Below are 15,619 nucleotides of genomic sequence, written 5' to 3' on the forward strand. Positions count from 1 at the left end.
GTTAAGCATGCACACTACTGCTCCCGTAGAAGTGAATATAGTGGTGGTTAAGTATACACATTACTGCTTTTATATAAGTGAATATATTGGTGGTTAAGCATACGCACTACTGCTCCCATAGAAGTGAATATAGTGGTGGTTAAGCATGCACACTACTGCTCCCGTAGAAGTGAATATAGTGGTGGTTAAGTATACACATTACTGCTTTTATATAAGTGAATATAGTGGTGGTTAAGCATGAACACTACTGCTCCAGTAGAAGTGAATATAGTGGTGGTTAAGCATGCGCACTACTGCTCCCGTAGAAGTGAATATAATGGTTAAGCATGTGCACTACTGCTCCCGTAGAAGTGAATATAGTGGTGGTTAAGCATAAGCACTTACTGCTCCTGTGAATATAGTGGTGGTTAAGCATGCGCAGAACTGATCCTATAGAAGTGAATATAGTGGTTGTTAAGAATGTGCACTACTGCTCTCTTAAAAGTGAATATAGTGGTTAAGCATGTGCACTAGTGCTCCCGTAGTGAATATAGTGGTGGTTAAGTATACACATTACTGCTTTTATATAAGTGAATATAGTGGTGGTTAAGCATACGCACTACTGCTCCTGTGAATATAGTGGTGGTTAAGCATGCACAGAACTGATCCTATATTAGTGAATATAGTGGTTGTTAAGCATGTGCACTAGTGCTCCCGTGGAAGTGAATATACTGGTGGTTAAGCATGCCCACTACTGCTCCCGTAGAAGTGAATATAGTGGTGGTTAAGCATGCGAAATACTGCTCCAGTAGAAGTGAATATAGTGGTGGTTAAGCATGCGCACTACTGCTCCCGTAGAAGTGAATATAGTGGTTAAGCATGTGCACTACTGCTCCCGTAGAAGTGAATATAGTGGTGGTTAAGCATACGCACTTACTGCTCCTGTGAATATAGTGGTGGTTAAGCATGCGCAGAACTGACCCTATAGAAGTGAATATAATGGTTGCTAAGAATGTGCACTAGTGCTCTCGTAGAAGTGAATATAGTGGTGGTTAAACATGCACACTACTGTTCCCATAGAAGTGAATGAAGGAGAAGATGCGCATTATCACCGCATAGAAGTGAAAAACGTGATTGTTAAGCATGCGCACTACTACTCCGAAGTGAATGACGGGATAGTTGCATATGTGTAATACCACTATATTCACATGGGATATTGTTTGGCAATCTCATTCTCGGCGTCAGTAGGTGGTCCAGTGGTCAGATCCCACTCATCATACATTTATCATCATGGGACAAACCCTTTAATGTACTAGTGGCAGTTTGAGTAGTTACCCAGCTTTTTCATCAACTCATACATAAATCAAGAACGCTGCAAAAAAAATCAATAGTATTTGAATACCCCCCCAAAAAAGCTCGCTTATCGCTGGGGAGTGACATTCTCAGGATCGTGGACTTAAATAGGGCCAATTATATCATTCATCTCATTGAGAATGTAGTGCTTGAGTATGGCAACTACTATGAGCAGTAGGTTTACCAGAGTTGTCTAAACATGCTCAGCTCTGCTATATTTGGAAATGAATATGGAGTTATACTGATGGTGACATTTCTTTCCTGCACCTATTTAACACCCTGGACTAGTACTGCTGCAAAATATCACATTTTATTGTTTTGCCCCATTAAATCTCCTGCACTGCTGTGAGCATTCTGGCAATTCCCATGCAATGTAATCAGGCAACCAGGCTCTGCTACATCCATAAATTACATAATTCAATGCATAATCAGCTTAGCCGCCGTCAGTTTCATTACTCCGGTGACCACAGAGTACAAGCGGCTCCGCTGCTGGGGGTGACCCCGATACACAAGGGGAGCACTGTCCTGCCGTATGATCGGCTCAGCTATTTAGGTCACTGTACTAGCTCCAACAAGTCAAGGTCACAGCGCTGAGCTCCGGAGGACAGTGAGTGACAGCGGATTGGGTTTCTCTTGCCAAGATTAAAAGGTAAATCTCCTTTTAAGACTTCTAAGAAAAAATGATCAAAAATCAATGGAGCCGCGTCCAACTGATTGTAATCTCCAGCCAGAGGAAGAGGATATTCTCCGCTGAGACGCCCCCAAAATAATCATCAGGCCTGACACAGTGAGATAGTAATGTCCTGGATATGGTAGGAGGCGGCATTCACAGCTCTGCTATGGGAGCGGACTTACCACATGGCGTGCATGTACGTAGGGGGCAACCTGGGGCTGCTCACCGGGGTGCAGTTATACGACCTCATTATCCTCTCTGCTAACAGAAAGTTACGGAATAGGCTCGCCACCAGGAGGTCTTGTCGAAATAACTTCTGGAACAAGTCTGGGGGCACAAAATGAGATATTTCATCATATGTCTGCTCCTAACATGTGAAAAGTGAGTGCAGCTCTGCAGTATAATACAGGATGTAACTCAGGATCAGTACAGGATAAGTAATGTAATGTATGTACACAGTGACTGCACCAGCAGAATAGTGAGTGCAGCTCTGGAGTATAATACAGGAGGTAACTCAGGATCAGTACAGGATAAGTAATGTAATGTATGTACACAGTGACCCACCAGCAGAATAGTGAGTGCAGCTCTGGAGTATAATACAGGATGTAACTCAGGATCAGTACAGGATAAGTAATGCAATGTATGTACACAGTGACTGCACAAGCAGAATAGTGAGTGCAGCTCTGGAGTATAATACAGGATGTAACTCAGGATCAGTACAGGATAAGTAATGTAATGTATGTCCACAGTGACTGCACAAGCAGAATAGTGAGTGCAGCTCTGGAGTATAATACAGGATGTAACTCAGGATCAGTACAGGATAAGTAATGTAATGTATATACACAGTGACTGCACCAGCAGAATAGTGAGTGCAGCTCTGGAGTATAATACAGGATGTAACTCAGGATCAGTACAGAATAAGAAATGTAATGTATGTACACAGTGACTGCACCAGCAGAATAGTGAGTGCAGCTCTGGAGTATAATACAGGATGTAACTCAGGATCAGTACAGGATAAGTAATGCAATGTATGTACACAGTGACTGCACAAGCAGAATAGTGAGTGCAGCTCTGGGGTATAATACAGGATGTAACTCGGGATCAGTACAGGAAAAGTAATGTATGTACACAGTGACTGCACCAGCAGAATAGTGAGTGCAGCTCTGCAGTATAATACAGGATGTAACTCAGGATCTGTATAGGATAAGTAATGTAATGTATGTACACAGTGACTGCACCAGCAGAATAGTGAGTGCAGCTCTGGGGTATAATACAGGATGTAACTCAGGATCAGTACAGGATAAGTAATGTAATGTATGTACACAGTGACCCACCAGCAGAATAGTGAGTGCAGCTCTGGAGTATAATACAGGATGTAACTCAGGATCAGTACAGGATAAGTAATGTAATGTATGTACACAGTGACTGCACCAGCAGCATACTGGGTGCAGCTCTGATCAGCTGCTAGTCAGTGTGCTGATTACGGGTGTGGTGGCTGCAGATCCTGCTGTGAGCTCCTGATCTCTGAGAAACCAACACCTCTCCACCTGGGGACCTGCTCTCTCTCTTTCCCAGAGAGAGAGCGGGTTTCTGGGATGAGTGAAGGAGCCAAGTCCCAGGCTTCTGCTTCCCGAACCAGGCCGGCAGGGGGCAGAAGAAACCAGCAACCGGCCTGCACATCAGAAGACTCGGGGGTGAGATGCTGCACCAGGAGTCGCAGCAATGTGGCTCCTACTCCCCCCGGGATTGTGGAGACCCCTAGAAGCCGCAAGGCTTCCAGCATGGAGGAAAAGCCTGACAGCGGCGTGCATGATGGCGCTCCTTCCGGAGGAAAGCTGAGTGCTCATGGAGGTGAGGCCGACCTCCCTGAGGGGGGTTGGGCGCTGCAGGGACCCCGGGAGTCTGTGTCCACCTATGCCTCCCGGGTCATGATCCACCTCCGTGAGCATGAAGATGCCAGTAAGCTCATCAGGAGACTCCGGGAGGAGCTGCGCTGCACAAGCGCAAAAGCTGCAGGGGCCTCCAAACCAAGGAAGGTCAAGCTCCAGGCTGAAGTAAAGAGGCTGACCAGTGAGATTCACCTGCTGGAAATAAGGAAAGCCACCATCAGAGAGCAGAGTGGTCCATTCAAAGAAAAACTAATAAATGAAGACCGCTACAGAGAAATGGCTGATACCAGAGAGCAAAGGCAGATGGGGCTGCAGCCTGAGAGCCAGGTGGATGATGAGAGTGATGATGACCAGCAGGAAGCCCCACCTGGCAGCCTGCAAAGTCACCCGCAGGCCACGTGCAGCGAGCTCCCTGCAGGACAGGCGACAGTGACATCCGGTCGCAGTTCTGCTGGCTCTGGGGAGGACAGTGACAGCAGCGGCCAGGGAGGGGCGCTAATGGCGGAGATTAAGCACCTGGAGTCCCCAGTGTGCCTCCAAAACTTCCATCTTGGTGACGATCTACCAGAAGAGGCACCTGGGAGCCACAAAAAGGCAAAGAAGACCAAGCCAAAGCTGCAGGAAGCGGTAAGATACGTATATGCCCCCCTCCCTGTACCCCCTGAGTCGGCGGCAGGCTCAGCTCGCTGTAAAAGCCCCGTTGCCCAGCCCAGCCCGGGTTCTGCTGTGGATCCGGTGCAAAGGCGCGGGGAGATTACAGAGCGCGGTAGTGAGGCGCAGAGCTCCGTCTCTGCTTGTAGTAGTGGGGACGCAGCAGGAGGTGCATCAGCCGAGAGGCTGGACAGTGAGGGCGGCCCGGCGGCGGGCGCTCCATCAGGCCACGATGCTGTGGTGCGCTCCTCAGTGGGAGGGGGGAGCAGCCCGGTGTCGGGAGCAGCTCCGGTAGCCTCGGCACCTCTGAATGCTGTTGCCGCTGATCACTTAGTTGAGAAGCGGCGGCAGTGTGAGGGGGCTGTCGGGGCTGAGCGTTCCGGTCCTCCCACCAAAGTGCTATTTTGTGTTGGCGTCGCTGGTCCGGAAGATCCTGATGCTAAAGATCAGCGGCGCCTAACAGCAGCTAAAGATCAGCGGCACATTATACCGAATGCCAAACAGCGGAAATTACCGACCAATGATGTGGAGGGCACACATAAGACCGGGGGTGAGGTCGTCTCCAGTTCTATGGAGGTGACTGAGCCCCTTGTGCCTGATGCGGAGGTCAAAATGTCATCCGCCATTGTTACTGGTCCAGCAGGAATGAATGTGGTGGTGGGGGTGAATGAGGCTAATTCATTGTCTAGTGGTGTGGTTGCTGGTTTGGTGGAGGGTGAGATGGAGGTGGGTAATGGTGATGCTGTTGGGGCTGATGTGGTCACTGGTCCGGTTGCCCCCCCGGGGGTGGCAACACCTGTCCAGAGTTATGCCAGTGTCACCTCCGGGGGAAATAGGCCATCCTCCTCGTCTCCGGGCTTTGGGGATGGCATGTTGCAACGGCGCCTTCTGGAGGCTCTAAAGAAGGGGGAGAGATCACTAATGGTAGAGGGTCGAGAGGTTGATCTATCCTTCTGGATAGAGAGGCATGGCCTCGGGGCCTTCCGAGAGCAAAAAGGGGGGGATACAGTGTGGTCCCTCCCAACAGCCGGGCCAGGCAGTGTGCGTAGGAATGTGGTCCGTCTTCGGTGGAGGGGCAGTGATGCATGTCCTCCAAGGTCTAAAGTTGTGAAGCTCCTGCTGAGGATGGGCTTCAAGGCGATTGACATCTATACGCCTTGATACATCCCTATTCCACGCCTGAGTTTGATGTCAGCTTTGTTCGGCCGGAGGGGCTTGAGCTCTTCTGGGCGAATTATGAGTTGGCAAAAAATGAGCCCGGCTGGCGAGATTTTGCCGTTCAGGCAGTGTCTCGCCAAAACCAGATCAAGAAAGTGACCGTGATGACTCGTAACGAGTCGCTTTCTTGCTATGACATCATGACGTGGCTTGGTCGGTATGGAGAGGTGGTGGAGATGCCAAAGAAAAACCGCGACGAGTTTGGTATCTGGTCAGGGGCCTGGACGTTTATGGTAAAACTTAAGCGTTCAGGTGGTACGGTTGCCCACATTCCATCGTCTGCCTTCCTGGGTAGGGATCGTATCCTGGTCTTCTACCAGGGGCAACCGAAGCTCTGTCACAGGTGCGGCGACCCCACACACTTCAGTGCAAACTGCACTGTGCAGAAATGCGCGTTGTGTGGGGGTGTCGGCCATCTTGCTGCCTCTTGTGTGGAGATTAGGTGCCACCTGTGTGGTGAGTTAGGTCACCCATTCAGCCGTTGTCCTCGCTCCTTCGCTAATGCAGTCGAGACCCCGGTGGGAGAAAGCCGTGAGGCCGATTCTGCTGGGGAGGGGACTAGCAGGGGTGGGGGAGCTGAGGGGCCAGGGAAGAAAAGCAATAAAAAGACGCCTGCCCAGCTGAGGTGTCTAGACAAGCGCAGACAGGAGAGGGAGCGGGGCGAGCCCCAGACTACCAGGGCAGCCCCCGTCCTGGATGCCAGTCTTGCTGCTGAGGCCCCGAGGGATGATGAGTTGGATGAGGAGGTCAGGAGGATCCACAGGGAGGAAACTGCCTCTGCCTCAGAATCCTCCCATTATGAAAGTATGGATGAGGATAATAAGCGGTGGCTAGAGAACAAGCGTAAGCTCGGCACCAAAAAGAAGAAAAAGAAGGGAGATAAAACATCTTCTCCCGCTCTGACCAAGGTACCTAAGGAAGGTAAAACCGACTCCCCTCTGGTTGGTCTTTCTAACCGGTTCCAAGCCCTTGATAACATCTCTTCCTCTGAGGAGGAGGCTGAGGGTGAGGTTCCGGCTTCAGCGGAGCTTACAGGGGGCGCCGAGTCTCCTTCTCCTGGGGATGCAAGGTCCTTGGGGGAAGGACTGGCCCAGAGTCCGGAGACGAGGACGAGAAAAGAAGGAAAAATGCTGAAATGGACACCTCTAGGTCATTAAAGAGGGGGAAGGATTCCTCGTCTGAGGCAGAGGATAAGGGGAGTGGGAAGAGGAAAGCCGTCTAACTTAATCACCAATGATGGCGGTACCCACTCCGTTGACGCTGGCGTCCATTAATCTCGCCAGCATTAAGTCAAATATGGCTAGATTTGCGGCCTTTGATTTTCTCAGCCGGGTTGAAGCTGACATTTTCTTTTTGCAAGAGACCAGGCTGCCAAATATGGCAGAGGTGTTTATAGCTAAGAGGGAGTGGAGACTCGGGCCCTCCTATTGGTCTCTTGCGGCCGAGCCGTATAGCGGAGTGGCGGTCCTTTTTACCGCACCGGTAGAATGCCGACGGGTTATTGAGTTAGAAATGGGGAGGTGCCTGATATTAGATGTCCTCATGAAGGGACAAGAGCTCCGGCTCATTAACATCTATGGTCCCCAATCTAAGTGGGACCGGAAGTGTCTCTTTACGAGGATCAAGCCCTACCTTTTTACGAGTCGGCAGGTCGTCTTAGGAGGGGACTTCAACACTGTCACGAGGCCCCGGGATAGAGGAGGTTCTAGAGACAAGCTGACTTATGATAGCGTCGCCCTTAATAGTATAGCTAGTGAGGCTCGCCTGGTGGATGTCCACATCCGGCACACCGCAGGCCACGAGGGGTTCACCTATCATAGAGGTAACTGTAGGTCCAGGATAGACAGGTTTTATTTAAAGGAGGAAGCCGTCTCTTCAGCAGTATCTGTTGTTGAGGTGGAGTTCTCCGATCACTGTATGATTTTGTTTTCCCTGAATGTTACAGAGACCCCCCGGATGGGAAGAGGCTTTTGGAGGCTCAATTCGTCTCTCTTGGAAGAAGCGGAGATAAGACAGTCCTTTGAGGATTTTCTTCAGAGCCAGGTACCCTTACTGGATCTTTGTAGTAGTAAGTCAGAGTGGTGGGAGATGTTTAAGAAAAGGGTGGCGAGATTCTTCCGCCAGCTCTCGAGCCTCAGGAGCCTGGACAGGTACCGCCTGTATCAGGGCCTGAGGAGGAAACTCGAGCATCTTGTCTCAACTGGAGGTAGCCGCGAGGAGATCTCCAGAGTGAAATCTTTGCTAATGAGGTGTCAGTATGATAGACACGCATCTTTGGTTTTTGAGAGGGATTACGGGAAGTACCGCTCGCCCGACCCTTACAGAAACTGCAAGATGTCAGTGAATAGTAAAGTTGTTACAGGACTGGTTGACACTGCGGGGTCCCTGAAAAGATCCAGATCAGGGATCCTGGAGGTCGTCAGATCCTTCTACTCGCACCTCTTGGGGAAGAGGGATCTGGATTGGGATGAGATGTCGGCTTTTCTGTCTGAAGCCGTCCCCGAACCAGGGGCAGACCCCTCTCTTGGCGTTTTGACAGAGATGATCAGGGAAGAGGAAGTTAAGTTGGCGATTGAAGGGCTTGCCCTGAAGAAATCTCCCGGTCCGGATGGCTTAACATCTGAATTCTATAAAACCTTTAAGGATGCCTTGGTTCCCCTCTTGACTGAGGTATTCAATGAGTGTCTGAGTGTCTTTCCTCGGGCACTCTGCCAAAGTCAATGAGGAGGTCTGCCCTGATCATCTTGTCAAAGGGTAAGGACCCATCTTGCATTGAGAATTGGCGTCCCATAGCGCTTCTCAATGCAGACAGGAAGGTTTTGGCAAAGGTGCTGTTTAATCGGCTGGTGAAATTTGCACCCCAGCTCCTTTTGGGGGCCCAGCATTGCTCTGTTCCGGGCCGCAGTACAATTAGTGCTGTACTCTGTGTCCGAGAGGCGGTGGAGCAGGGTAGGGCTGGCCACTGGAAGGGGTACATGCTGTCATTGGACCAGGCAAAAGCGTTTGATCAGGTTAATCATGAGTACCTCTGGTCTGTCCTTCTGAGGTATGGCCTGCCGGGGGGGTTTGTTGATTGGCTTAAGACCTTGTACTCTGGGGCAGAGAGTTTCCCACTTGTGAACGGTTGGATTGGCAGCTCTTTTGAGGTTGGGTGTGGTGTTCGCCAGGGTTGTCCCTTGAGCCCGCTACTGTACGTGTTTGCGATTGACCCACTTCTTAGGAGGGTGGAGCGTGGACCGTTGGCTGGGATCGGGATGGACCGGGCAGCACCGGAAGCCACTCAGAGTGGTAGCGTATGCCGATGACGTCACCGTTTTTGTTTCCTCTGATGGGGAGGCAGAATGGCTGATGTCAGAGGTAAATCGCTACTCGGAGGCATCCGGGTCTAAGATCAACCGGGATAAGTGTGAGAGTCTCTGGCTGGGAGTAGGAGATCCTGGTTTTGATCTCCCGGACACCCTTCCAGAACCCAAAGTCTCTGCAAAAGTTCTTGGCATCGAATTTGGCCAGGGGGATTACCCCAAACAAAATTGGGACAGCAGGCTAGAGATCGCCACTCAGAAGGTGAACCAATGGAAGGGTTGGTCTTTGACCCTAAGGGAAAGGGTAAACCTGATCAAAACTTACCTGCTTCCTTTGCTGATCTATCTGGGCAGTGTGTGCATCTTGCCGGAGCCTCTCTGGACTCGGGTCTACAGTTTGTTCTTCCAACTGTTATGGGGGAATAGACTGAACCTGGTCAAGAGGGAGGTTACTTACCGTACGAGGAGACTAGGAGGGTTGGGTATGGTCAACCCTGTGGTATTCCTTGTGAATACCTTCATTAAGATCAATATTGCAGACCTCTGGAAAGAGAGGGCTCCTCCGTGGGTATTCTCCTGTAAGGGATGGTTTCAGTCTTTCTTCCAGGAATGGGAGACAGGAGGGCAAGTGAAGGATCTCCGCACACCGCATGGACATCTCCCGGCTTACGCTACCGTGGTTCTGAAGGTAATTCGCCGGTGGGGTCTGGGAATGTGGGAGGTCAGGACTCTGCCAAGGAAGCTCCTTGACAAAAGGGTTCTGTTGACCCATTTTCAGAGGCCTCTGGCGCTCAGAGATTGCCCAAGTCGATATCTTGGGGTGGGTCCGCATCTTTTGAATTCTATCAGGATCCCCTCGAAGATTTGGGACTTGGCTTGGCGCTGCTTCCATGGGAAACTGTGTGTGAGGGACAATCTGAAGTGTAGGAGCTCTGAGGACAGGAACTGTCCTCGGGAGCATTGTGGTACCATGCTTGAAAGCATGGACCACTTCCTGCTTCGTTGTCCCTTTAACACAGAGGTGTACAACAGGGTGGGCGTCTCCATTGGCTGGCCCCGGCTGGCCGGTCTCTCTTATGCGGAATGGGCCTATGGAGCATTCGGGGACCTGGGTGGTCGGGACCGCTGCACCTTATTTCTAGTTAGCGCAGTGGTTAGGTATCACACGTGGAACGCACGGTGCTTAGTATCGACACAGCGGAAAATCCTCCCAGTGGACGATGTGTTTAGGACCATACTCGGTGACCTGGTGAAGGTGCGTTCTCTGGAGTATGAGAGACTGGGTACATGGAGGGCCGCTCTCCTCTGGAGGGGCTTTTCTTTTAGTGTGCCCTAGTCTGGTCATCTCCTCTCCTGGTGGTGGGTTGCTGCTGACACCACAGATTTTTGTTTTGTTTTGATCAGTAGACAGTGATGTAGGGCTGCAGGCACCGAACTTGGGCGTTTTCAGTTGTGGTTATTGTATTGTTTGTTATTGTATTGTTTGTTTCTGTATATATTGTATATATGGGTTTGGGTGTAGGTGTTAGGTTGGGTGGAGGGAAAAGCGGGGAGGTGGGTTCATCTTGTGGGACACTGGTTATTTGGGTGAAAAACTGGCACTGCCTGATCTGTCCTATGGACGTTGGACATGGACTGAGGCATGAGGCGCAGGACCAGCTCTCAGTTCAGTGCCGGGGAGGGACAGGTGGGCTCGAGTGTGTCGGGGTTTTGTTTTGTCTTGTATATATTTGTATAGTTTTTTTTTTTTAAATAAAATAAATACTAAGAATGTATATATTAGTTTGTATATAATTTGTCGGTTATTATTTATTATATTATTATTTGTTTGGTAACCGGACCAGATGTCACAGTGTAAGTAGTTATTATTGTGTATATATGTATAATATGTGTGTGAGGAGAGAGGGAGCGGCTGGACCAGTTCATTACATTGTTTATTTTCTGGTTATTAATTTTCTTATGTTTCTGTTATTATTATTGTTATGCTTTTCATTTTTATAATAAAAAGATCTACAGGATGTAACTCAGGATCAGTACAGGATAAGTAATGTATGTACACAGTGACTGCACCAGCAGAATAGTGAGTGCAGCTCTGGAGTATAATACAGGATGTAACTCCGGATCAGTACAGGATAAGTAATGCAATGTATGTACACAGTGACTGCACCAGCAGAATAGTGAGTGCAGCTCTGGAGTATAATACAGGATGTAACTTAGGATCAGTACAGGATAAGTAACGTAATGTATGTACACAGTGACTGCACCAGCAGAATAGTGAGTGCAGCTCTGGAGGATAATACAGGATGTAACTCAGGATCAGTACAGGAATAGTAATGTAATGTATGTACACAGTGACTCCACCAGCATAATAGTGAGGGCAGCTCTGGAGTATAATACAGGATGTAACTCGGGATCAGTACAGGATAAGAAATGCAATGTATATACACAGTGACTACACCAGCAGAATAGTGAGTGCAGCTCTGGAGTATAATACAGGATGTAACTCAGGATCAGTACAGGATAAGTAATGTAAAGTATGTACACAGTGACTGCACCAGCAGAATAATGAGTGCAGCTCTGCAGTATAATACAGGATGTAACTCAGGATCTGTACAGGATAAGTAATGTAATGTATGTACACAGTGACTCCACCAGCAGAATAGTGAGTGCAGCTCTGGGGTATAATACAGGATGTAACTCGGGATCAGTACAGGATAAGTAATGTAATGTATGTACACAGTGACTGCACCAGCAGAATAATGAGTGCAGCTCTGCAGTATAATACAGGATGTAACTCAGGATCTGTACAGGATAAGTAATGTAATGTATGTACACAGTGACTCCACCAGCAGAATAGTGAGTGCAGCTCTGGGGTATAATACAGGATGTAACTCAGGATCAGTACAGGATCAGTAATGTAATGTATGTACACAGTGACTCCACCAGCAGAATAGTGAGTGCTGCTCTGGAGTATAATACAGGATGTAACTCAGGATCAGTACAGGATAAGTAATGTAATGTATGTACACAGTGGCTGCACCAGCAGAATAGTGAGTGCAGCTCTGGAGTATAATACAGGATGTAACTCAGGATCTGTACAGGATAAGTAATGCAATGTATGTACACAGTGACTGCACAAGCAGAATAGTGAGTGCAGCTATGGACCATAATACAGGAGGTAACTCAGGATCAGTACAGGATAAGTAATGTAATGTATGTACGCAGTGACTGCAGGAGGTAACTTCTAGTACAGGATAAGTAATTTCCTACAAATTTACTTAACATGTATACTATATTATATATAGTCTTTTTTTCTTTACTATTAGTCATACACCTTGTATTCTATTTTTGGAGGGCTATATATTTTTCCAAGAGGATTAATGGGTAAAGCTTTATGGAGATACAGTGTAGGCATTTGCCCTGCAGATTAAATGCACAATTTGCCCGATGCTGGACATGTGCTCGGTGGCCCTAATGGAGCAAATCACAGCATGGCAGGAGTGAGTGGCAGAGTGATGGGATTGTGGAGATAAGCCTGCGTGCCCTTGAACAGCACAGAGTGCATTAGGAGCGAGCCACATGTCAGATGCAGATCTGTACGGCTCAGTCTCCCTGGAATAACCAGGGGAGCACCCCACCCCCCATGTATGCGTCAGCAGGATGACGGCTAAGGCTACCGTACCTCGTGGCAGCACGTTCCATGCTATAGTGTCAGTAATTGCTGTGAAGATCCAGTTTAGCTCCCCAAGGGGCGTCCTCCTGTCATTCAAGCGGCCAGGGATCCTGCAGAAGTCAAGAATGAGATGTAAAATGTAGCAGGGAAATAATATTAGCACATAGCAATCTGCCTGAGGGATAATTGAGACACCTTCAGATAATTAGAATGTTCACAGCAGTGCAGAGTATTTCAGACAACAGAGATTTGTTTTTTTTCCTATTTCTAAAAAATAGTTAATTTAAGTTTTTGGACTGCTTGCATCTTTATGTGGACAGAAAATCACTGCTCACAGCAGCGCAGAGTATTTCAGATGATGGGACAAAAAGCAGGAAGAGGACAGTCTAGGTTTTTTTTCGCTTTAGCCATCCCAAATTGTGATCTGCAAACCACAAAGTGTCCTCTTGCTGAAATGGTCAGCGATCATCTGTGTATTAAATGATATTAAATGTTCATTTTTTTCCTGCAGCGCCACTACAGGAGAATTAAAGTATTACACTACGGGTTCTTTAAAAAAAAACACGGTCCTTGTTAAAATCAATACATTTTCACCGATTTCAATGGATGTTGGTGGTCCACAAGAGGGGGCAGCTGCGCTTGCAGCTGGCCCTCACCAATTTAAAGGGGTTGTCAGAAGCAGAAATCTTTCATGCCCCGATATAATCTTCGTCGTTGCGGTTATAGAAAAGTGCAGTAGGATCCAAAGACTGTAGTACGTGCAGCGGGGGCATCGGCTCTGATCCCCCGTATGTCCTACTAACCTCACCACATGATTGGATACATGGATAATTTCATGTTTCCAGCGCTTACTGAATAATACCGACAACATCTGGATGAGGCTGGGACAATCCGCACCTCTGCCATATGTGTGCATTAATCTCATCATTACTGTGGGGTCTCCGCGGCCTGTAGGTGGCAGTGCATTTCCAGCTCTCATCATCCATCTACATCTAGTATAGCAGATTTTCCTGCCTGCACTATTACTCTGGATGATGATCATACTGCTCATATTGGTCTCGCCTTGATTACTACTGATCCCGAATATCACATACACTATAAGGATACAAGTAATGTGACACTAAACTTCACACCTTCAGGGACTCCTCCGACCTCCCATTCTATATCTATAGCCATTTATATGGAGTTGGCCCCTGCAGATATAACAGCTCCTACTCTTTTGAGACAGCTTTCTACAAGATTTTGGGCTTTTTGCACCGTCATCCAGAAGAGCATATATGAGGTCAGACCCCGATGTTGGGGAGAGGCCGGGCTCACAATCTCCGCTTTAGTTCATCTCAAAAGTGTTGGATGGGGTTGAGGTCCGGGCGTCATGTTCTTCCTCACCAAATTCCCCCAACCACATCTGTATGGTCCTTGTGCACAGTCATGGGGAACAGAAAAGGGTCTTCTCCAAACTGTTCCCACAAAGATGGAAGCTACAAATCTCCAAAATGTCTTGTGCAGAAGTATTAAGATTTCTCTTCACTGGAACTAAGGGGCTGAGGCCGACCTCTGATAAGCCCAAATCATTATTCCTCCCCCACCAAACGGCACAATGTAGTCAGACGGGTAACAACCCGGAGTTGCCAGATGCCAGATAGTCACTGCACAGAACATGTTTCCTCCAGAGTCCAGTGGTGGCGGCTTTACACCGCTCGATCCGAAGCTCTGCATTGTGCTTGGTGATGTGAGGCTGGCTGCAACTGCTCAGCCATGAAGCTTCCGGCAGGGGCGCAGTATTTGTACTGATGTTATACCAGAGGAGGTCTGGACTCAGCAGAGTGTTGGTGACTTTTCTGCCCTTTTCTCCTCAGAACTCAGCCCTCCGCTCTGTAACATTACATGGTCTCCACTTTGTGGTTGAGTTGCTGTGGTTATTTCCACTTCTCAATAATATCACTCACAGGTGATGGGGAAGATTTAGGAGGGAAATGTGTCATAAACGGACTCCTATTACAGGACCACGTTGGTATCAGGGAGCTCTTTACCACCAGCCATTCTGTCACGTTAGCAAAGGCAAGTGGTATGGCAAGGGGCCGGAGGATATACACCGGGCGGTGAGGGGGCCGGATGTTATACACCGGGGAGCAATGGGGCCGGAGGTTATACACCGGGGAGCAATGGGGCCGTAGGTTATACACCGGGGAGCAATGGGGCCGTAGGTTATACACCGGGGAGCAATGGGGCCGGAGGTTATACACCGGGAAGCAATGGGGCCGGAGGTTATACACCAGGGGCAATGGGGTCGGATGTTATGCAGCGGGGGTGGGGGAGACAGATGTTATATACCAGGGCAATGGGACTGGATGAAAGACCTGCATTAAGACGTGTCGTGATATATGACATACATACAGTACAGACCAAAAGTCTGGACACACCTTCTCATTTAAAGATTTTTCTGTATTTTCATGACTATGAAAATTGTACATTCACACTGAAGGCATCAAAACTATGAATTAACACATGTGGAATTATATACTTAACAAAAAAAGTGTGAAATAACTGAAAATATGTCTTATATTCTAGGTTCTTCAAAATAGCCACCTTCTGCTTTGATGACTGCTTTGCACACTCTTGGCATTCTCTTGATGAGCTTCAAGAGGTAGTCACCGGAAATGGTTTTCACTTCACAGGTGTGCCCTGTCAGGTTTAATAAGTGGGATTTCTTGCCTTATAAATGGGGTTGGGACCATCAGTTGTGTTGTGCAGAAGTCTGGTGGATACACAGCTGATAGTCCTACTGAATAGACTGTTAGAATTTGTATTATGGCAAGAAAAAAACAGCTACGTAAAGAAAAACGAGTGTCCATCATTACTTTAAGAAATGAAGGTCAGTCAG

General features: G+C 48.4%; 1 protein-coding gene across 3 annotated transcripts in view; it reads right to left on the minus strand.

Annotated features, from left to right (window-relative positions):
- RPTOR (regulatory associated protein of MTOR complex 1) overlaps positions 1-15,619 on the minus strand; it is a 274,050-nt gene that overhangs the window by 35,514 nt on the left and 222,917 nt on the right. For all 3 annotated transcript variants that reach the window (XM_073682602.1, XM_073682601.1, XM_073682600.1), the window contains 2 exons: positions 12,748-12,848; positions 2,188-2,332 (listed from right to left, as the gene is read on the minus strand). In XM_073682602.1, coding sequence (XP_073538703.1) covers positions 2,188-2,332; positions 12,748-12,848 — 246 coding nt within the window. The remainder of the gene's footprint in view (positions 1-2,187; positions 2,333-12,747; positions 12,849-15,619) is intronic.

This window comes from Phyllobates terribilis, unplaced genomic scaffold (genome assembly GCF_046119375.1).
Source record: "Phyllobates terribilis strain yellow unplaced genomic scaffold, ASM4611937v1 Scaffold_5__5_contigs__length_657084704, whole genome shotgun sequence".
NCBI lineage: Eukaryota > Metazoa > Chordata > Amphibia > Anura > Dendrobatidae > Phyllobates > Phyllobates terribilis.